Consider the following 23,073-nt stretch of genomic DNA (forward strand, 5'->3'; position numbering starts at 1 on the left):
AAGACACCAAACGGTACGGATTAGTCATAATTAGGTGTGACACACAAATGATAAACACACAAACACGTAAAATAAGCACATAATAACATATAATTGCGTCCACTGTGAACAATGAACAATGTAAAACAACGGTGTAAGAATTCCTAATCTTTACCAGAATCATTTAAAAGTTATCAGGTACCAGAGTCAGAATAGTCAGTCAAACAAATATATTTTTTATTTATCATACGAAGGGTCTATTTTCAAAAACCAATATTCCAATATAAAGTACAGGCATATTCTTTAATATCTAATTTCACACAATATGTAATGATCTACAACTTCCGCAACCCGCCAAAAGTTTAAAAACTTGGTGACACAGAAACGAATAAATTAAAATGGTACAAACAAATGCCGATGTGTTCAATTTTGTTTTGTTTATATTTATTTCAATTAATTATTGTCAATCTACTTTATGCTTGAAGTGTCATTTATAGACCGAACACATTACAATCACCTCACATGCTGTCACGCTGAGATAGAAGCGTTAAGACAGAGACAATGAATCACTATCTCAGCGTGACAGCATGTGACGTGATGGTAACGTGTTCGGGCCATTACCATATAATATATCGGTATCTGAAGATAAACACCTTATCTTATATATTATACATTGTATCATTATTGATACTGTAATACTGGCTATTATCATTACGCATTATTTCTCCTTCACCTCTTTTATCATACCTATGCGATTGGTATCATGAAAATATTGCCATCTGTCAGCAGTGATTAATATCCTATATGAACTACAATAAATGATTGTTAAATTTTTAATTGAAACTTCTTTAGTCGCTGTAACATAAAATCACCTGAAGTAAATGTAAGACCAAATTTTGTTTCTAAATATCATATGCTCCCTTCTCCATCGAAACTGATGAGCCAGTAGAGTAAGCCCGTGTACGAGTTGTTCTCAGATGCCTTCTGGCGTGAGTATAGTATATGAACTGACTGTAGGTGTCTATACCCCACCCCGTGTTGCTAACATCTTGCGTAGGCAAACAAAGAAATGGTAGCGCCACAAGTGTAAGTGCTCCATGTGATTTTTAACTTCTGTATCAATTTTAATAAAGAATATTTATATCGTAATCATAAAATAATCGTTTCTTAATCCGATCTGATACGATTTGAATTTTTAAATAAAACCTGACTTCACAAATTCCTTCGAACCATTTGCATGCCTGCACAGAAAAATTCTGTTACGCGTGTTATTTTTTTAATGTTTTAATTGAAAACTGTCCATTTCAATAATTATTGTTATAAAATCTAACAAGTATCACAGAATCAACAATTATATTATATTAAAACACATTTTGCAAAAATATATCAAGTAATTTAATCCAAAGACAAATTGTTATGATCGATTACCATCTGAACCTTCACAAACGTCAATAAGAAAAATTAAAAAGGGGAAGAATGTCGATTCAAAGAGTTTTAAATTCAATGTAATCGATTGGGAATCGACGTTTAAAAGAGGAGGCGGTTGGTTGGCTGTTATTAGAAACACTAATTTCAAGGCAGATATGAAAAATCGTTTGTCATTACAAAAACATATTTTATATTATAAAAGTTTAGTTAATTCATTTAGCATTTATCGAATGGTAAAGAATGGACCATTATGAAATCATAGCATAACTAATTTATATTATATAAACATAGTTTTTTTTCTGAATCCTTCTACTCGAAACTTTCTTACCAAAATTGTAAACTTTTTACCTATGGCAACAGCACCACACTCTTTAGAATTTGTATATCTACATTATAGTAAAAGCATAGCTTGATGTATAGATGCATTATGTTTTAATTAACTATTGTACACCAGCGCATCTATTCTATACACAAGACTGCTTTCGGCCACTATCTAGGGTAGGAAAGTATTGGCAACTAACTTATTGTAATTGTTACAATAAGTGTTGATATTTCGATACTTTCCTACCCTAGTTAATTGCCGTAAAGGCCGAAAGCAGTCTTGTGTATAGAATAGATGCGCAGAATGAAGTCAGCAAACACAAAAAAAACAATAAAAAGGCTGACCTATATATAAATTTTGGTTAGTTCAGTCTTTTATAACAAAAACAATAAAATTTCTTTCACATAATATAAATAGTTATTTTCCCATACTTTGGCCATGTTTATATGTATTGTATTGACACCGGAAAGTCCAATCATTGCTCTACCATTTTGACACTAATTACAACCACATAAATTAGATAATGTGATGAAGATTGTGTCAAGTATATAAGTATATAGAAGATTTCTCTTTAACTGTTAAGCGCCGGCTAGACGCTCATGCTTTACGACAAGCTTACCTGTGCAAACCGGTTTGTATCGGGAATCCCGTGTGTATGGACGGGAAAACGGAAGCTCACGCAAACCGAAAAACGCTGTCAAAGTCTATACCGCACAGGCAAGTCGCTGCCATCTAGCCGGCGCATTAAAATTAAAATCATCACAGCAGAGTGCACAATAGGAATTCTCTATGTCAATATTCCACTACCAAATAGAGTATGTTTATTATAATATTTCTTATCATTATAATACAACACTACGTGAATTTTAAACTGTGGAATGGATAGATTTGTCGACTAGTCCACGACGGGCGCAGTTCTCATTTAAAATGTTTTAATTTTGTTAAATAGATACCTACTTAATCTCAGTAGCACAATATGACGGTGGACAAGGTTGAAAGGCATTGTTAAATCTCATTCCGTACCCAAACAGAGAACAAAAAATATAACTCAAGATGTTTGAAAACAGAAGGAGATACATAATAATAACATGTATCAATGAATCAGTTCAAACTGATTACATTTTATATAATACTACCAGCAAAAATTTAGCAACATATTTCAATTCAAATTCAAGACATACTAACTGCCATACGAGGATAGTTTGAAAAGTTTGTTGAGTCACTTAGGATTTGATGCGTAGTTGACGTTTGAGAACCATTTTAAAATTAACGCACACTTTCGCAATTCAGAAGCAATGCAAAAAAACCAGTTCTGTGCTGTCATAGAAGATTTTTTATTTAAAAACGGCAATGAGATATTGGTGTTTATCTTTGGATAAATGAGTTTAAATGTAGCCGTAGTAGCACCACCGAAGATGAATCGGATGCCCAATTGAGGTCACCGTGGAAATCATTGAAAGAATCCATGGAAGTATAATGGAAGACCCTCAAGTGCACTAGGTTGCTGTGTCTGTGGACATCTCAAGTGAATGGGTGCACAATATCCTTAAAATAATTAGATATGAAAAAGTTAAGAGAACAACGACTGTTGCGATTGTTGACTATCGACCAAAGATGCAACTCGAATACACTAAAAAGTTCTTCCATCAGATGAATTGACTGTTACAACCACAAATTGCATGAATTGTGCTTCGAAATGGTTGCTCTGAGTGATATCTTCCTGTTTACGAATTGAAAAATTTCATAGGGAATCAGGATGTCATCGATGACTATTTTGCAGAACTGGACAAAAACTATTTTTCAGACGGTCCTAAAAGACTGACCATATTGAAAAATAAAATTGTTTTGTTCCAAAAAAAATATTTTTTAACAAAACTTTCCAAATTACTCTAGTAATTTATTGTACAACAGGTTGAGACAAGGCTTATCTGTGGTCATGTACGGAAAAAAATATTAATAACATTATACCAGTATGGTTTATTGTATGTAATTATAGTTGCGGTGAACGGCTAAATTGACTACTATATTTTTCCAAACTAAAGAAATTAACAGTAATCGGTTCTCCACTTCTGATTTCAAACAACTCGTTATATATTAGCCGACATTGTCTACATAAATGCTGAAGCCACATATTTATATTGCGAAAGAGCAATATAAATATAATCATTTTATCCGATCCAGGCACTGGAAGCTGTAAATGAAAATCTTCATTCGATACCTAGAGATGATTCACACGTATTATACAAAAAATATATGAATAATATATTATATATATGAATAATAAAAGATAATTTTATGCTTTGGTTATATATAGCGGGTAACTGATCTGTTGGCGTGATTCCAAAGTTCTGCAAATAAAAAACAATCACTGAACATTTTGTGATAAAGATTCCGAAAATACACACTGTATACAAAAAAGCATGATGCCTAAAATGTGTAAATAACAAGACATGTTTATCTGAGATGGGACACAAATCAAAATATATTTAACTAATGCGGTAACAAACACCTGCTATATACTGAAAAATGAAGTTAATTAATTAATTCCTTGTTTCTCACAGTTTTGGTACTTCATAATCTTACTAACGGAGACTGCATCTGAATATAATAGGGCCTCGTACACGACCCTGCTTATAAACATCTGGTTATGTTAATTCAAACTTGAATCTTCCATAAACAGATTAATGCAGTTGAAAAATGAACTCTACCTTGATTGCAATAAGAAGAGTGGATATTGAAATTCTGCATTAATGTCTTTAGAGCATTGTTATCCTATTCTGCTGTAATGGTGGTACTGCTTACAATAATTAAGTTGCGCATATCCGATTTATTCCTGCACACAGTGACTAATAAGACTAATTTAGTGTATACTGTCACTATCGCCGACAGTGTTTAGATTGCGTCTGTTGTATTGCCATGTCTTACTCGGCAACCTTCACACTCCTTATTGTGTTCTGTCCAAACTATCAAACCATAATTTTGGTACATTTATATGTCTGCTTAAATATTGCCACATATAAAAACATTCTACATTGTATGGAAAAATTAATTCTACCTATATCGTAATACAGAGCATACTGCGAATTCGTGTTAATGTCTTTGACTAATTCTGCTAATGTGTCTACTTTAATATTGAGATTGTGTATCTATTGTAATGTCTATTATAAAAATACAATATTATCATGAGATTCGACAGTTATGACAGAAAACATGAGATATGTAGTCAGAGGGCAGGCGCCAAACAGGAGAAAGCAACACAATATTGTCGATGTCAGTGCAGTCGACAATAGCAACCGTAACAATAATAACATTACTCCTGCCTAATTCCTACAAACTGGAAGAAATCGCATTTGCGCATGTCCAATGAGTCAACGAAGTACTGAGTTCAATATACTCGATAGATTTTATTGTGTCTTTCCCTTCCACCAATTTGGGACATCACAATCCTAAGCCATTTAATGCATAAAATAAGCCATAAATGAGAAGTTTAAAACACAACATGAATAAGTCCACATCGATGTATTATGCATTCAATTGTGTATGCCACAATCCACTACAAGTTGCTGTGAAATCGGGGCGCTTTTATCTCATGGTATCGAAAAATATTGCATAATGGATATTTCCACAATTTAAAATTATCTACATTTCGGAAAAATTTAATACGATGAATATTTTTAGTATTGCACCTAATATTTGACAGCTCATTTTATAGTTTTCAGTTCAAACGTAGTAAGTAGAAAAGTTTTTTCGGTTTATCTTTATGGAGTGTCTTTTTTGGTTCACGAGACAAGATTGTCAAAACATCAATATTGATAATGAATAAAGTGTAAAAATTATTTTATGATTTGAGACAGACTGAGAATTTTAAACCTCTGTATCTCAGAAAATATGACTCCTTTATTACATATTAGTATACTTACACAGCAACTATATTTGACAATATGTAGTAATTTCCAAAAAAATTATGATTATTTCGAGAATACCATCCGTGGATATAATTCATGTTGCCTTTTTAACCCTTCAATTACACGACAATACGACAAAAATATATTGCTTTTATACCACACCAATAAATTAATCCATATGTGAATATGATTTGACACTAAAATTATTGATAAAGATCCAAAAATAGTAATATAAAAATACTATCATAATATTATGTCGATTACAATATACCTTACTGTATAAAATTAATATGATCGACTGAGGGTACTTGCTGGAAATTTATCAGCACCCTGAAGGTACTGAAAGACGAAACCCAAGTTGCAAAAACTGATCGTAATGGAAAAATAAAAAAAAATTGTTGTAAATACTCGAGCCTCCCAATAAACATGTCAGTTGAAAAATCAGAAAATGATCTGTTGTTGCATTGACCGGGTTTCGAACTCGGGACCTTTCAAAAGCAAAATTGCTAGTTTTTTTTCTTGCGTAAGTTAATATAACATAGCTTGGCTGTTCCTAGTAGAAAAAAAACACTATAATACAAAGGAATTTTGACAATGTGACTGTGACTGTAATTGAGCAGTCACTTAATTGAATTTGAAATAGTGTCATCCATTGGATAGTGCAGTGTTTATATTTGAAGCAGCCAAGTGATGCCGCCTAGACGGGGAAAGGCAACGGAAGGGATGGTATCTCACCTCCTGACGGGGCTGCTGACAGCGAGGGGAGTCGGCACGCCGAGAGCCTTGATGCGCTGCTGCATGGTGGGGGTGGGCGTGGGCGATGGCGAGGGGCGGTGGTGCAGACCCATGGCGATGTGCTGCTGCTGCTGGCGCAACTGCTGCTGTAATTGCTGCTGCAGCTGCTGTTGCATCTGCTGTTGCTGCTGCTGCTGCATTTGCTGTTGGATGAGCTGCTGCTGGACCTGCTGGTCCTCTACTAAGTAACCTCTGTGAACAGATACATGCAACAAGTTACAATAACACATTTTAGACCAATAAGGATTGAAGGAATACAAGTGTATTGAAAATATCAAGTTTAACATAGAATTAGTATTTAGCACCATAAAATACATTGAAACACTAAATTTAAAATCAGTCCAATCAGACATTAATTAAGAAAACGTTAATTTTTAGCCACCATATTGATATTTAAAGGCTTCCAATTAAAAATGTTAATTTTAACTTCAAGCTACTATTTATCTCCGTAAAATACATGTCCAAACTGAAAATAAGTAAAATCAGACAGTAATAATTATAGAACATTTAAATTTTCTCCGCCATTTTGGAATTAAGAGGTTCAGTATTATAAAAATTACCCTATTCATCGTGCAGGTCACACCTACTTACACAATTCCTACGATTTCAGACTATTAGATCTATAATCAGACTATTATTACTATTCCAAGAACGGAAATTGGTATTTCTATATACGTATTATGTAATTGAATTATGAGTATCAAAAATATTGTTACCTATTCCTGGAGTGCGGACTGTGCCTTTGGAAGTGGTGTGGCGGTGCGGCCCTCTGCGGTACCAGCTGGGTGTCCTGAGCCTGCGGCTGCGCCTGTCCCAGGAAGAAGTTGCTCTTGGAGCCGTGCCTCTGCAGGGGCGGAGGCGTCGGCTCGCAGTCCACGCTCTGCGACGCCTGCGGGTCCATATCCGTGTCCGAGCCCTCGCGACCAGGAGACAGCTGCATGTCACACACATTGCAATATTTTCATACTAATCTATATGCTATGCAGATACATTTTACTCAAGATACCGAGGTACACTTGAACATTCTGCATGATACTATCTACAGTTAACCTACTTGATAGTACTATATATTTTTTTCAAACAATTTAATATCCTACGGTTTGGGTAAAACTATGCAATTGCATCGCTTAATAAAAAATATTACATTCTTAAATATAATGTTTAATAATTAAACACCCACGATGGCCGCGTGGCTTAACCGCCGGCCTATAGAGTCGAGGATCCCAGGTTCGAATCCTGGGTCTGGCAAGTACACATGTTGTTTTTCAATTTGTGTATGAGTCAGAGTGTGGAACTAATAGGTTGAGCAAGTGGCTGACATCCATTTCTCGTAAAAATAAAATCTGTTAATACAAACCTCCACTCCGTGGAGGCCCATATGATCCTATTAGGATCGGACATGGTCGAAAGAATAGAAGAAGAAATATAATGTTTTATTAAAAAAAATTTAATGTTCCGACCTAGCATGTGATCCCAATAAGTTGTACAAATGATTAAATTATCCATCCTCCCAAAAACAAATCTCACTTTATCTCACATAATAATATTATGTTACACAGTATTACAGATCATTTTGTTCGACATTTTTCCTTGGCATTGTTTATTTAAAATATTAGTATAATAACGAATGTATTATTAGTTTGTTTTTTTCATTTTCTCTACAATCTGATGTGGATCTTACTCGCTCCCCAAATAGGAAATATCATTGGTTTTAGAAATTCTACTGAAACCACACAATATCACCCTTTGCCTTTCGCAAACAGATGTAAATGTTTATAAACCACAAATTAAGTAATTAACTAAGTACATAATGGTTTATCCAATTGAATAATTTATTCACCATGAGGACTGTGATATTCTAATCTAAGGGGGGCAACTTATATGAAAGAATAGTTAGAGTAATTCCGCTATTCAAGGTCACCCAGACAGGCACGATACCGGATTCAGGACGTAAGAGTCAGTATCGCTATTTACTGACATGACTGTCATACTAATGCGATACTTGATACATTGATGATTGACCGCTGATGTAAGTCATACTCACATATAGTTGATGAGTCAACATGAGCCATGGGGAGATCATAATAGAATAGATTCTCTACGACCACCGGCATTCCTCCTTCACAATCCTTCCTCATCAAGAGCAACTGCCAAAAGTACGTCTAATTCCAAAAAGCGATAAGTCCAGATTTGGTCAAAATCGAGAAAAAAATACGCACGTATTCTTTGTATAATTTTACACAATATGTTCCGACCATGTCCGATCCTAATAGGATCATATGGGCCTCCACAGAGTAGAGGTTTGTATTAACAGATTTTTTTTTTTTACGAGAAATGGATGTTAGCCACTTGCTCAACCTATTAGGTCCATACCCTGACGCACACACATATTGAAAAACAATATGTGTACTTGCCAGACCCAGGATTCGGATCACAGGACACCATATGTATTAATCTATAAATTCTAAAACGCGACATAACCCAACGAAAAAAAATATTTTAAGTCTCGATTTATTACAAAAAGCGCCAAGTCCGTGTTTCATATTATATAAAGCTTGGTCGATTTCGCGCGTGTTTAAGTCAACCAATAAGGGAATGTTCAATATTGAAAAGGGTGTCTCCCATGCTGTAGCATCTGGTAAACTCATGACAGTGCTACGGAAATATGTGCCTTATGCGGAGTAAATTAAAAAGTGAGCTACAAATAGCGCTACGTCCAATTGAATTTTGCCTATATTTATTACATTTAAGAGTTTATCGGCTGAAACGAATTGCCATTTGGTTCTAATTTCGACATAGAATACAACGGAAAAAATAATCTCACATTAAAACAAATAATTGAAGCTTGAAACATAAAAACGTTGTTTCCCGAAAATATTGAATTGTGGACTTGTCGCTTCCTCAGATGACATATCTATAATTACTTTCCACTGCGATACCGCATTACCGAAGGGGTCTACCGATAGTGATAAAATCGCTTTTCTTGATATGCCACCGTCATGTGGTGGCTTTCATTTACCGTAAATGTAATAAGAAATTGTCCCGCATCCAGTATCATTTCTGTCTGTGGAGCACTTTAGTCTGATAAGAATTAATTAATATCATATGACTCAACGGCGAAAAAACTATTGTAAATAATCTGCATCTATTTTCAAACGTCGGTTTTGTTTTATTGTAGTATAAAGAAGCCGTACAGTCACTGTATCAGTTTATCTAGCCTAATTATGCAACTCCAAAATGCAATCGATTTTTAATCGAGTGTTTTGAATCATATAAACTATACACTATACATTAATTACACTGATACAATATAGTTAAAGAATATGTAGTTATAATCTAGTCTGTTTGATCACACTACAGTGGACTGTTTCCCACGCGAACATCAGATAATTGAACATGCAACCGTAGAAATAACACGACACGGACGAAATATCCAGATATCAGTTGGAGACACTGTTCATAATAGTAGAAGAAGAAGAGAATAAGGGTCAGAGCCAGACTTGAGAGCGTACTTCAATCCACAAGTATTGGTTTCGACACGGTCATACGACATTTAACTTGTGCAAAAACAATAATGATTAATAATTATTTACAAAAAGTGAAGTATATTGAAAGATAAGTAGATAAGAGAAAGTGCTTTGTACAATAATTATGTGAATTGAAGATTTCATCATAAGCATCGTCTAATAGAAGCGGTTGCAAAAAAACATCAATCTACTGACTATTAATATAATAACAAATTATAAACAATGTGTAACGTATTTATTTACATGTATGAAGAGATTATCAACAAATGATTTCTACACAAAACTGCGAGATCTATTCCAACTATGCGCACACCTAGCACCATAATAACCTTGTTACTTTGTCGGCTCTGAGTTAACAATATTGTGTAATGTATATATTTCAGAGTTCAAAATGGAACGGAAACTGAATCTTTCAACTCCTTAATTATTTTGGAACTGGAATCCTTGTCACTGACTTTTATTAATTTTGAGATTGTTACAAGTGATGTTTGACTAACCCTAAAAATTGCGGCGAAGATACATAATGCTCGGAATACATCATAGCATAATGTATCCTGATTTTTAAAAATTTCAGAGCTAAGGGTTACGTTGGAATAGATCTGCCGGGATGAATAGTTAGCTATGATCCTAATCTTTGTGATATTAATAAGGAACACTAGTCAAAATAGAGATTGTAGGAGCAAAAAGATGATGAATATCCAATAAGATTTGATAAATCTAATGACATCAAGCTCTTCGAAGAGTTTTTAGGGTTAATGATTGTAGAACCATCCTCGCAAATGGAACCAAAGAAGATTTTATTATACTCAATCACTGAGGGTTAATGTCCATGTCTCCCATTGTAGCACGCGTTACCGCTGACGATCTTCCTCTTCATTTCAACGCTCATAATTTTATCGGTACTCTGCAGGGTTAGATCCAAGGTAGACAAACTCATCCACTGTCTCAATGCATTCATTGTTTAGTATGAGGCGGCCCAGTAGTATGATTTTGTCAATGGTATAAATTTGGGTTCACTTTTAGTCCAGTTAGCTGTACAATAGCGAAATAGAACCTCACTGGCTGTACACGGCGTCTTGTGAATAAGCAGCCTCTATTGCATTACACGGAATATTAAAATCATATAAGTGTCAAAAAGTGTGAGCGTGATATAATTTTGATGCACAGAGTATTGTTGTTTTACGAAGATGGCTTGTAGGCCAGTTCATCAATTCATTGACAAGGTGATGATAAGTGACTAACACTACACACCTGTGCATGATGATTTAAAAAAACTTCTTAAAAGGGTCTTTTCCAAGGTAATATGTATAATGTAATATATCATATACTGACAATTGGATTGTATTATATATATTACATCTACAGATTACCTTAGGGGTAGTAAACCTGGTCCCTACCGCCCACTAGTGGGCGTTCAGGCTTTTATGGTGGGCGGTAGGGGTTTTAAAAACATTTACATGACGTTTTCATAAAATTCCCCCGTGACAATTTAAATTTCAGAAAATATACTATTTGTATCGACCTCGCATATAATATTATTTAATGACAAACTTGAACTACTACGTTATAATCTATTGAAGAGAGAATTTTATCACTTTCCTGAATTATTGTCATCTATAAAAGATGATGTAACTCCAGAGGACATTGACAGATTCAGTAGCCACCTCAACGAACTTAAATTGGACATGGAAAAACGATTTGAAGATATTTTGAAATTGAAGGTGTATGACTGGATGAAAAATATTTTTACCGCAAATATTGAAGAGCCTGATACAACTTGCTAAGAAGAACTATTAGAAATTAGATATGATGAAGAAAGTAAACATAAATTCTATAGTGGTGGATATGAAAACCAAACTTAGCAGAAGTCTGACAAAGTATTTGGTAAGTAATTATTATTATATGCTCTAACTTGCTGTAATTCAGCTTTATAAATTTTATAAAGCAAAGTTACTTTCCTACTTTATAAATCACCATTACTGTGGAACCGTGGTCGGTTAGAAAATTTAATACTAACAGAGATACAAAAGTGGGCGGTAGGTATAAAAAGGTTGACTACCACTGGGTTACCTGAATAAAAATGGATTGCATGACAAGTTAGAATTCTTTGACTCTACAATCCGATATGGATCTTATCCGCTACCCGTGCTGTTCTCACAACGGACAGATATTTTACAACGAATGATTGTTATTCATTCAATTCAGCTGCACATGTGAACTTAGGGCCGAACGCTCTGTCGACTGCTCCATTATAGGTACAATGTGGAAGGCATCGATAACGAATTTATTGCTTCATTCTGTGTCACTACATCATCTTTGTTTTTAGCTGGTCTTACACCATCATCTCAATTGACACCATTTTAATGGTCGATTCAATTAATCAAATTGACAGTGAACTATGATACTTGTAACAATGTACTTACTACACAGTGACAAAGTAATAATACATAATGAAAAAAATCGATTCAGGTTTTTTTTTTTTCTATAAATGCAAAAATAAACAATTGAAAGATATTATTAAATATGACGAAAAGTATAAAAACAATATTGTATATTATGAAGTATTTTCAACATCAAAATAAAAATGGCTACAAAGAAAATTACTAGCATTATAATCGTTACAAACATAATATGCAAAATGTGATATGGCGGCGTATGGTCCTGCATATAAATCATACGCAGGAAGTATTCAAATGTTATTACGACTGTAAAAGTATTTCTTCCCTTCCTTTATTTATCTCAGGATATTTACAAATGATGACGTCTGTCACAGCACGAGTGTTAATTTTTGGTATATTAATACTGGGCACTAGAACTATGCACATGCAAAGTCTCGTCTCTACGGGAATTATTTCCTGGTTAACGGTTATTTTGACCTAAAATATGACTGACCTCTATGCAGGCAGATATTTCTCAAAAGTCAGATATTAATTAGGCATGTTCTCCAGATTCGTCAACTTCAGTTGCAAAGACAGTTCTCATTGAGGAATTGTTAAAGAATTAAATGAAACCATTTTACCGCGTTAATTATTTTTTTTTCAGATATATTTAATATAGTTGGTGGACTGCGGTGGAATCGCTGCTTTTGGGTCTGAGTATATACCCATAATATACTATACATAGTGCTGTTGAAGAAATCTATTGCAAAACAACCACCCATCCTATGTTAAAATCATAGGGAAATAAATCGCTTCAGCTAAGCAAGTTTGTAATGGGACTTTCCAGGTGCGACACTCATCGGAGGGTGCCATATCACAGGGTGCATATGTATGGTTGGGAGAATGCATTAGGGGGGCGGGGGGCAGCGTGCTGGCTCTCACCTTATTGTAGTGGGCGTGGGCGGCGCTGGTGGCGGTCCGATGGGCGGTGCCGTTGTTGTCGGCCGTGTACGTCTTTACCTGGTTGCCGCTCTGGTTGTGGTTGTTGGCCGTGATGGTGCTGATGGCCGATGGGGCGCCACCGCTGCCGCTGCCGCCTCCTCCCGGTCCCAGCAGCACGCCTCGCTTCACTGCCGACCGGGACATCCTTTGCAAACTGGAAATTGCAAGAACAATCAATTATATTCATGAGAAATGAGTCGCTTAAATGTGAATAGAAAAATTTGAGCCAATTACATTCGAGGCTATATATTAGATTCATTGTCGGTTACCTTCACTATTTTTTTGTTGAATATTTTCATGATTCTGGTTGACGAAGTACTTTTCCATTGTATGTAAGTTCATTAATTATTTAATCCAGCTCTATTGTCAGTAAGATAGTATTGAAACGGAAAATAGGTTATACCCATCAGCCGCCATTTCTTAACCCATAGCTTACGGGCCGCACAAAATTGTGTTTTTGCTAATTACTTTTCAAATGCAAATTAACACGTTAATTACAAAATTAATTAAAAGGGCCCGTAAGCATTGTGTTAAGTTTCGACCAACTTTAAAAATGATCCCAAAATAATTTGAATGTGTTTCAGGCAAAGTATCACGTGAATTTATTTACATTTCAAAATTCATTTGAATCACAAGATAAAAATTCCTTACAAAAGTTACGCAATATAACTCGGGAATAACATGAGTCATTCCGCAAGTCTCCCATTCATATCACAGATCACAATCAATATCTGTCTCTGTGTCTACACTGGAACCTTCTTAACCTCTTGCTCCCTCATGACTTGAGATAATTCATTTTAAATGACACGAGCTTTAGAGAGAATGAAGCTGCCGTATGGATCATTGTGATGACCTTCGGTTTCGCGAACGACGCATGTCTAATCTATTATTAACATCCTCAAATGTAATGCTTCACAGGTTGAAAAAATTCCATGTGCGAATGACCTTAAAAAAGTAATGTTCGTTAAGTCGACAACTAATCTTATTACTTAATTTCGTTAGTAAGTATTTCTTATATAATATATGAATTTTTTATTTAAAATCATAGCAGTTGTAATTGGAAAGCGTTGTGCAATTGTGGGCTAAAATAAAAATCATGACACATCGGAAGCAGTCAGTTGCTCAATAATGATGTACTTCAAGGAGGACTGGAGCTAGTTGACGATTTTGTCCTTGGCTCTTGTATTACTGTCGAACAAGAACTTCTTCTCCACGTGTTAAACTTGTGAACTAACCAGCCCCTCTTATTTAGTCGACTACAGCGACTTCCGGTTATCGACGAGATATTGTCGTCGGACAGGTCGAACAAGAACTTTTTGTCCACGTATCAAAACTGTGAACTAACAAGCCCCTCCTGTTTAGTCGACTACAGCGACTTCTGGTTATCGACAAGATCTTGTTGTCAGATAGTACAAACACCGAAGGTTGTGAAAAGAAGATTAATCACGGAATGGTCATCGCAAAGGGGAAAATTGCAGGCTTGGACAAAATATGTTAAAATACAATAGAACCCTAATTTTGCATACCCGGAATAAACGTTTTCCCGCTTTTGCGTTCACTTTATTCAGTCCAATTTCATTGTACTACATTTAATTACCCGGCGTTACGTTTCTATTTCCCGCAATAATTCAAAATTCAATTAATTGTAACACATTCAATCAAACGCATTTAATGAAATGCAAATGTCCGCAGTGCCCAAAGCCAATGTTACACAATGCGATTGCAGGGCAATCTTTCATTCTAGCCAATTAGGGGCGGTTATTGCTTGCATTTTGGCTTGAGTGTTATGGTCACTTGTTAACAATCATTCAAATAATAATATGTGGACGAAGAAAAACATTGTCAGCTTAAGAGATAAGAAACATTAACAAAATGGCAAAAGAACATGACATAATATGCACCAAACTAATTTGTATTTTTTTTTTAATATAACACGAATTAAATTTTTCAAAACCCCCATTGCACTGTAGTGCCATATCAAAACGGTCCATGAAAGTTGGCCTGGCTAAAGCTCTGGTCCTCACAGACAGGGACACACGAAAACATCATACATCTGATCTAAATTGCTTGCCATGGGTTTCATCCAAATAATAACGGTTCATTGTATAAAAAGCTTATGACAGGCTTGGCTTTAAACAGTAGGTAGCGTGAGGTATTTTTATCTTGAGGCAACACATGAGAAACTTGCTCCAAATTAATCTTCAATGCAAAACGGCATGCAGATAGTTTTATCAAGTGCGACACATTTACAAAGAACCATAGTAGTGACGATTGTTAGTCCTGCAAACATTATAATTCTTCAAATTATCGCAATTCATTCAAATAGTGTCGAATTCTAGTAACGTTAATTATTTCAACATCACTTTCATTTTTAATTAGACTGTCTTTATATTTCTATAAAATATGGTTTTTTCTATCATTGATTAAAACATACAAGTGACCTGTCATAAAGGCCATTGAATACTGAAGACTAGTCGAGCCATTGAAATTTAGTGTTACAAAAGTTGTAGTATAAACAAAACTGATACCTAGGATACTGCGGGCCGAACTGAGTATAGCAGCAATTGTTCCAGCATCCTCTGGAGAAGGGGTTGTAGCCACCCTTGAACTTGCCCGTCACCTGCTCGTTTGTGGTGCGCCCCCGAGACACGAGCACCATGTGGAACCCCGTCAGGCCAAAGATGGGAATAGCTAGCAGGGCGACTATTCCCATTATCACTATCCTGTGGTCATTAACTTACAGTCAAGGAAATATTATTTCAAGAAAAATAAAATCATTAATACCGACTGCCCACTTCTAAAAATATTTCAATTAAATTATAATTTTTTTATTAAATACTGCATAGCACAAGATTTAAGAATGTTAATTTCTTCTTAAGTATATCATTTCGAAATACCTTAGAGAAAACATGGAAAAAAAGTTGGCCTAATGGGCGTTGAAATAAAATTAGTGACTGATCTTTTCCATTGAGCTATCGGTCTGCCTATGACTCATACGAATTAAATCTAATGTTTACGGGATCGAGGGTATATCAAACATCGCCATGGTGAAGCAGCTGGCTTTGTAATAAAATCGAAGTATTGATATTACTATGGCAACAGTCCTGTATAAATTCAGTACCTATTAAATAGAATATGATAAATTCAATGTGTACAAGACTATAAAATGGTCATAAATAAATTTAGCTAACGCCCAGTACTGTCTGTATGTTTCATTGGTTCTATATTCCGGTGTAAATTTTGCCACCCATCAAGGAGGTTTCCGAACAGATAGCCATTCTCTCAGTCCATTAGGTCTATGCTGTGGTTCCAAAAGAGTGATTTTAGCCCGTAACCTATGGTTTCAAGTGGGCTTAAGAGTAATACTAAACAATACTAATTGTGTCTTAACAATATCTGCAAATTGAATAAAATTCACTAAATGAGCGAAACTAAAATTGTTTCAAAATGTTTGCAAATTTGACAGATGTGAACAATAACAATGGAAAGTTTGTTGCAAATGAATCTACAATGCAAAATGACTTGCAACTAATTTAATCATTAGTTTTAGTGACCTCGGTTTGTAGCATCACTCTCAGGCACTTTCTTCAAAGCATTTAGTTTGTGCCGATGCTGAACAAAATCTTATGGTATGGAAACAGTAGATATACAACATTCCGTGTTTTAAAATACCTAATAAAATTTTCTCGGCTATAATTTTAGCCCAAAACAGTCATTTGCAAATTGGTTACTCTGCCAATTAGCAATTTCATTCCATTTCCAAATGCGTGCGGATATAAATTATAAAACAAGTAGAAGGATACGCTATGATGGGCTCGACATTGGAGATTGGTTCTTTGCTGTTCAACACGGAGATTAAGCTCAGACTAAAGATGCTGAGCATGTGGATCGACAGCGATATCAGGAAGAAGAAGAAAAATCGGTAATTTCGCCGTCCAATGCAATTGTTCACCCATGGACAATGGTGATCGAAAGTCTGAAAGTAGAACAAAACAGAATTAAACGCAATGAAGTAATATAATTTTCATTTCGTCCGAGACACAGATCTCCCTTAGTCTTCTGTACTTTACCGTATCACACAGTGCTGTCATCTATGTTGTCCTTACATCATCCGCTCGGTCGTTGACAGTTGCCCAACCTTCTAAATATTAGAGCACACTCCACTAGTCGGATTGAATTTGCACTAGCCACATTAGCGTGTTGGGCAGGGAAAAGCGGGAGACAAATTCTGATGATACATTAGAATGATTACAACTTACGACATATATTATTTTCTTTGGTGGTTACGCGAGCTGGCATGACAAGACAATAGCTGAAATATGATGCAACGACTATTTAAATGACTTAATTATATTAACTTTACGGAGGCACAGAGTGACCATTTAGGTTACAGATGGTTACTGCGGATACAGGGTATAACTTTAAAAGTAAGCAGAAGATAAAAGAGCAGACTATGAAGCCTTTCAATACACTGAGAGTGAAGTGACGTTAAACCTGGCTCGACCACCTGCCACGGGTGCTGGAAGAGAATTTCTACCTCCCCAGCCTGTTTTGAAGCTGAACAAATTCTGGCACCCTAGAAGGTCGCTTAATACCGTCCATAGGATATATGCAGATAAATAATGATGTGCATGATCTGCGAAGATGCGAGTAGACTTGCGAGCGACAGGGATTCTTGGAGGGCCGCGTGGTGTCCATATGCTCCAACTGACGAGCAGACATGGTCAAAAAAGAAGAAGAATTATCTTCCAACTTCTGTTACTTGCCATAAGCTGGCATGTGGAATTTTGAAAGATTGCAGGTGTCATCAGGTTTATTTAGTGTTTCGTAGGCTCCATTCCAGTACACATTTGCTTCATCTGTTATTTGGCCTTGTACAACGTGACTTGATAGTTTCTATTACAACCAAATATTAATCACCGGTAGCTTTCATTCCTACTGTATGAAGATGTGCACATCACTTATCACTTATCACGAAGAACTAAGCCCATTGATTTGTGACTTTACAGACGTATTATAATCCTTACTTAGTATTACAACCTTTTACAGCGATGCCCAGATTATCATAAACGGATAAGTTAACGGTATGAGTGGTTCATTTAACTATTGCTAGACTATAATAATAAGATGGTGAGCAGACCTCAATGCAGTGATTGCAGACTGAACAGTGTGAGCAGCGCGGCGGGCGGTAGAATTTGCAGGTGGCACACCACTTCATGCGCACCGTGATATTGTTAATCTCCACACTCTTGTAGAGAGGCGCTCTCATGTCGTCTCGGTCCTCATCCGGGGGCGCTGCAATCATGCGTGTATTATCATCATAATAGATTCAACATAGCTCACTTAATATATATATATAATATAATGGCAGCAAAGCATTGGTAATTTGAAATTCAATATTAAGATTACGATTTACAAAATACATACGATTTTCAATTAATATAATAATATTATGTGTTCATAGTGCTTGCTAATTATACACAAAACAGAAATGTTATATCACAAAGCCTCACATGCGCGAAATATATTATGGTGCATGACGCAGACTATCACGTGACGTCACAGTAAGCTGCCGTTATGGGAAAAAGTGTGTGATGTCATTTTTCTTGATGTTTAAAATGTTATCAGACTGATGGTCCTATCCCGTAGCACATTTTGAACCTTTAAACGAACATTGTCAGTTGGCAAAATCTGTCGAAATCACCAAAACAACAATAAGGTCACCTCACGTTGAACCGCACTGCATTGACACCTGCATGACGCTTTGAACGTTTTCATCATTTTCTATATGTCTACACTTTTTAGAATCATGTCAAAATCACATTTTTTGTTTTTAGTTATTGGCACTATGTAGTTTCTATAAGAATATTGTCAATTATCTATGGTCTGCAGGTTGGGTTCTGTTCAAAATATTATCTATAGATATAATATTGTCAGTAATTTTAACGTACGCATGAAATTAGCATGAATAATTATTAATAATTCAAAATACTAATACATTACAGTTGGCACTCTCTATAATTGAATTTAGAAAGGTGGTGATCGTTCAAAATATTCTGAAAAATGACGAAACCACAGACGTTTGTCGCCGTGACATGCGTCTCAATTTGATCACAACTAAAGAGTCTCGTAGTGTTATTTTGTTTATTAACTCTGTGGTAAGTACTGTGTGCGCTGCCAAAACCGGGAGATGGTACCATTTAAGTGACATTTATTTCCAGTTCATTGGATTACCAATTTCGTAGCTGCCTTCAAATCTGAAACTACTGCCGTATTTGTAACAATATTCTTTCAGTTATTGCAGATATGCTTATTCTTGAAGAGTATTTGCCTGCTATTTTTTATCCAATGCGATCTGTCATTCTTGCATGACTTTCGTCGATTCCGTTTGCGCATCGAGTGGTAAATATTATTGGTAAAAATAATATTAAAAACCAAAGAAAACATGCATTGCTATGTCGTCATCACTTTTCAATATTATATACTTACTTATAGGTACATTTATTTGTAAAACTTCTTTGTATTTCCTTTTAATTATTGTAGGTTTTTTTCTCTTTTCAAAATAAAACATTCGCGTGCCATAGGTTTGCCATTATTGGGATAGACCATTAGCAAACTTCACACAGATTTGATACGTACGCATTTTTTGATAGTTTGTAAAACATTCATTGGTCAGCATATTGATATTAAATGGTATGCAGCCAATGAGGTATCGACTGATTAGTATGGAGCGGTTTTCAGCCAATGAGATTTTATATATCGAGGGCTTAGTGTCAAACAACACTATCTACAAAAGTGCAACTTTACAGGAGAGCCAAAAATCATTATTTTAGATTCTTGTAACTCAACAAGGGAAATGTTTATTTAAAAGCTAATGTTAATATTTTATAATTTATTGTGTATTGTACATTTATCTTGCTTATGATGATGTTAAAATTTATAGGGATAGTTTAAAAAAAATATGAAAACAAGGCTAACTTATGTAGTTAGCGTTAAACTTTACTGACGATTTAATCAGAAATTAAAAAAGATTGACATAACGTTGTTTGACTATCATATAGCCGTACATGTAAAATAACGTTATCTCAAAAAAAACAAAAAACACTTTTTTGTAGATAACGTTGTCTGACTTTAAGAACTCGATATCGGGTTTGCCCAAACTGAAGGTGGGCAATGTACGTTTGTAAGAAATTCATCTATTTTCACCATATCAAAGGATTTGTAAACATATTTGACAAACACTCCATGAATGAATTAATAAATAAAACTTATCTAAAAATTACTTCTTTGCTTTAAATATTTTGCAAGCGTAGTACTTCAAAATAAATGTTCGAAGCGTCGATTTATGGCAAAACCTCCGCAGATATCATTTTATGTAATAAGCCGTTTAAAAACTCGCTACATATTTACCTTTGGGGACAACCCCAGGGTCCATAAATGTGGCCAAAGTGAAATTTGCAAGAACAAAAAACGTGATAACACCTTGGTATGCCGGGACCCATGGATGCCGGAATATGTAATACTGGCATCTGAAAAATTCAACACATCTTAATTAAACAAATCCATAATACCCATACATAATAATGTGGATACACTATCCCTTTCACATAGTGCAAATCGAGCGGTAGACCTTGAGCCTGCCGCCCATTATGACGGCTAGACAAAACCACAGTTTCGCAGTTTATAAACATTAGCGTGAGGTTTAATATCATGAAGCAACTAATATTCACAATGGTGCCGAGTGAGAGAAAGAAATGCAATAGGCTTCATGTAAGTACAATCTATGAAAGAAACCTGTGTCTGTAAACTTGTACGTATGCAGCTCGCCGTATCACACTTCACAGTGAAATGTTGTATTCGAAATATATGGCCGTATATTAAAGACTGTCCAACCTCTTTGGGTCGTATAGTACTGACATAAAATTCTTGTCTAAATAAAACATAGTGCTTGTCGGTTTACACTTTACAGGAAAACGGTGTACTGGATTATATGTTACGTCAAGTTAGGGTAGGTTTTCATTCTTGAATTGATGAATTTTGCCAAAATCAGCTACGAAAATTAAATTAATGTTCATTTTGAATCTAATAAAATTGGATAACGTATAGTATATGATCATCTCTTTCTGATAGAAAGCTCACGGCGAACTGTGCCACGGTGAAATGTTTTACATACAATTTACATGTAACCAAAGCCATATTTAGCCTTGCGTAATTCCTGCCATTGAGAAGAAAATCGGCATATATTCAAAGTTATTGATTCCACTGAATATGACAGCGATATTTCGCAGCAAAAGCGGAGATCAATTGAAGAACTATGACAGGTAACTCCCCCCAGTCATGTCATCCTTTTGATTGTCGCCGATTGACTAGCGAGAGAAATCTCTGCATTCCCGCGTGTAATATTCCATGTATGAAATGTTCTTGAAATGTTTATCCAGACTGTTACATCCTGCAAGTTAAGCGATTTACAGTCATCTCAAATTAAATTAAATTATATCAAAGAGCTTGAAGATCTCAAATTGCTTATGCAGAAATACAGTACCGATTATATTCCCAGTGTATTATTATGGTTGGCTACTCTTTATTTTCCATCGTTTGCTTTTAACTGTCATAACTGGGAAATCCATTGTCGACGATTATAGTCAATTGGTAGCAAGCGCAAACAATAATCAATTGCTGTCTGTACATTGGGTGATGTTTTGAGGTTCTTGTAATTCATGGAATGTAGCACAGTAAGACGCCTTGCTTCAATATTTATCTTCTTCTTTTTCTTTTGACCATGTCCGATCTTAATAGGATCATAATATGAGTCTCCACAGAGTGGAGGTTTGTATTAGCAGTTTTGTTTTTGTTTTTACGAGAAATGGATGTTGCTCTTGCCACTTGCTCAATCTATTAGGTCCATACTCTGACTTCAAACGTAAGTTGAAAAACAATATGTGTATTTGCCAGACCCAGGACTCGAATCTGGGACCCACTACATTATAAGCCAACTCGTAAGACGTTCGGGCATCCTGGCATCTCCTTATATAATATGTGTCAACTCAAGCTCATTGCCAAATTGTATGGATGATGGAAAGAAAACTGTAATAAAGGCATTGAATACTATAATATTTATATTTTGTATTTTCCTAATGTCTCTCATATGTGCCTGTCCTCCCGGCAAAGAGGTACAATCACTTGGTTCTCCAACTACATTTCCAGGAGTGCTGGAGAGGCTAGATAAAACTGCTTATCTAATACGCATGAAGAGTAGCTTCATCAGCAATGTTCAGACCTAAAACCTCATTACTAAAATATTCTCCCACTGTGCAAAAAGCCTACTACGTAATGGTAAGGGGAAACTATGCCTTAGTTTAAAGCGTGGGGATTCACATCTTTTCTTTCTCTCACTACTGCGGCAGGCTGTGAGTGAAACAATTTGAATCAAGTGATACAACGAGGTCATGTAGGTTTGTAGAAGTTTTATATATAGCCGTACAACTGTCATATCGTTGTCTATGGTCATTTATAGACCATATACAACAGCGCAACGGAAATGAAACAGTCGGCCTTCCTATAATGTCGTCGACACGCGGGACTGTTCCGCGTCTCACTGTATCAAAATTCCAAAGTTTAATGTAAACCTTTTTACTCAAACTAAAATCGATTTGATAGTCATTTCTTAGTGCCGTGTTTATCCGAACTTTATTACTTTAAAATAAAACCAAGAAAATACCAACCCGTGTATGAACATA

The 23,073-nt window shown here is 35.4% G+C and overlaps 1 protein-coding gene across 1 annotated transcript in view; it reads right to left on the reverse strand.

Moving 5' to 3' along the window:
- Zdhhc8 (zinc finger DHHC-type containing 8) overlaps positions 1–23,073 on the reverse strand; it is a 28,134-nt gene that overhangs the window by 3,514 nt on the left and 1,547 nt on the right. The window contains exons 2-8 of the mRNA XM_085944448.1: positions 20,747–20,865; positions 18,477–18,631; positions 17,140–17,312; positions 15,865–16,059; positions 13,277–13,490; positions 7,146–7,363; positions 6,370–6,621 (exon numbers count right to left, since the gene is read on the reverse strand). Of these exons, the coding sequence (XP_085800574.1) occupies positions 6,370–6,621; positions 7,146–7,363; positions 13,277–13,490; positions 15,865–16,059; positions 17,140–17,312; positions 18,477–18,631; positions 20,747–20,865 (1,326 nt within the window). The remainder of the gene's footprint in view (positions 1–6,369; positions 6,622–7,145; positions 7,364–13,276; positions 13,491–15,864; positions 16,060–17,139; positions 17,313–18,476; positions 18,632–20,746; positions 20,866–23,073) is intronic.

Source organism: Rhyacophila brunnea, unplaced genomic scaffold (assembly GCF_057557595.1).
Source record: "Rhyacophila brunnea isolate RB1 unplaced genomic scaffold, BYU_Rbru_1.0 scaffold_17, whole genome shotgun sequence".
Lineage (NCBI taxonomy): Eukaryota > Metazoa > Arthropoda > Insecta > Trichoptera > Rhyacophilidae > Rhyacophila > Rhyacophila brunnea.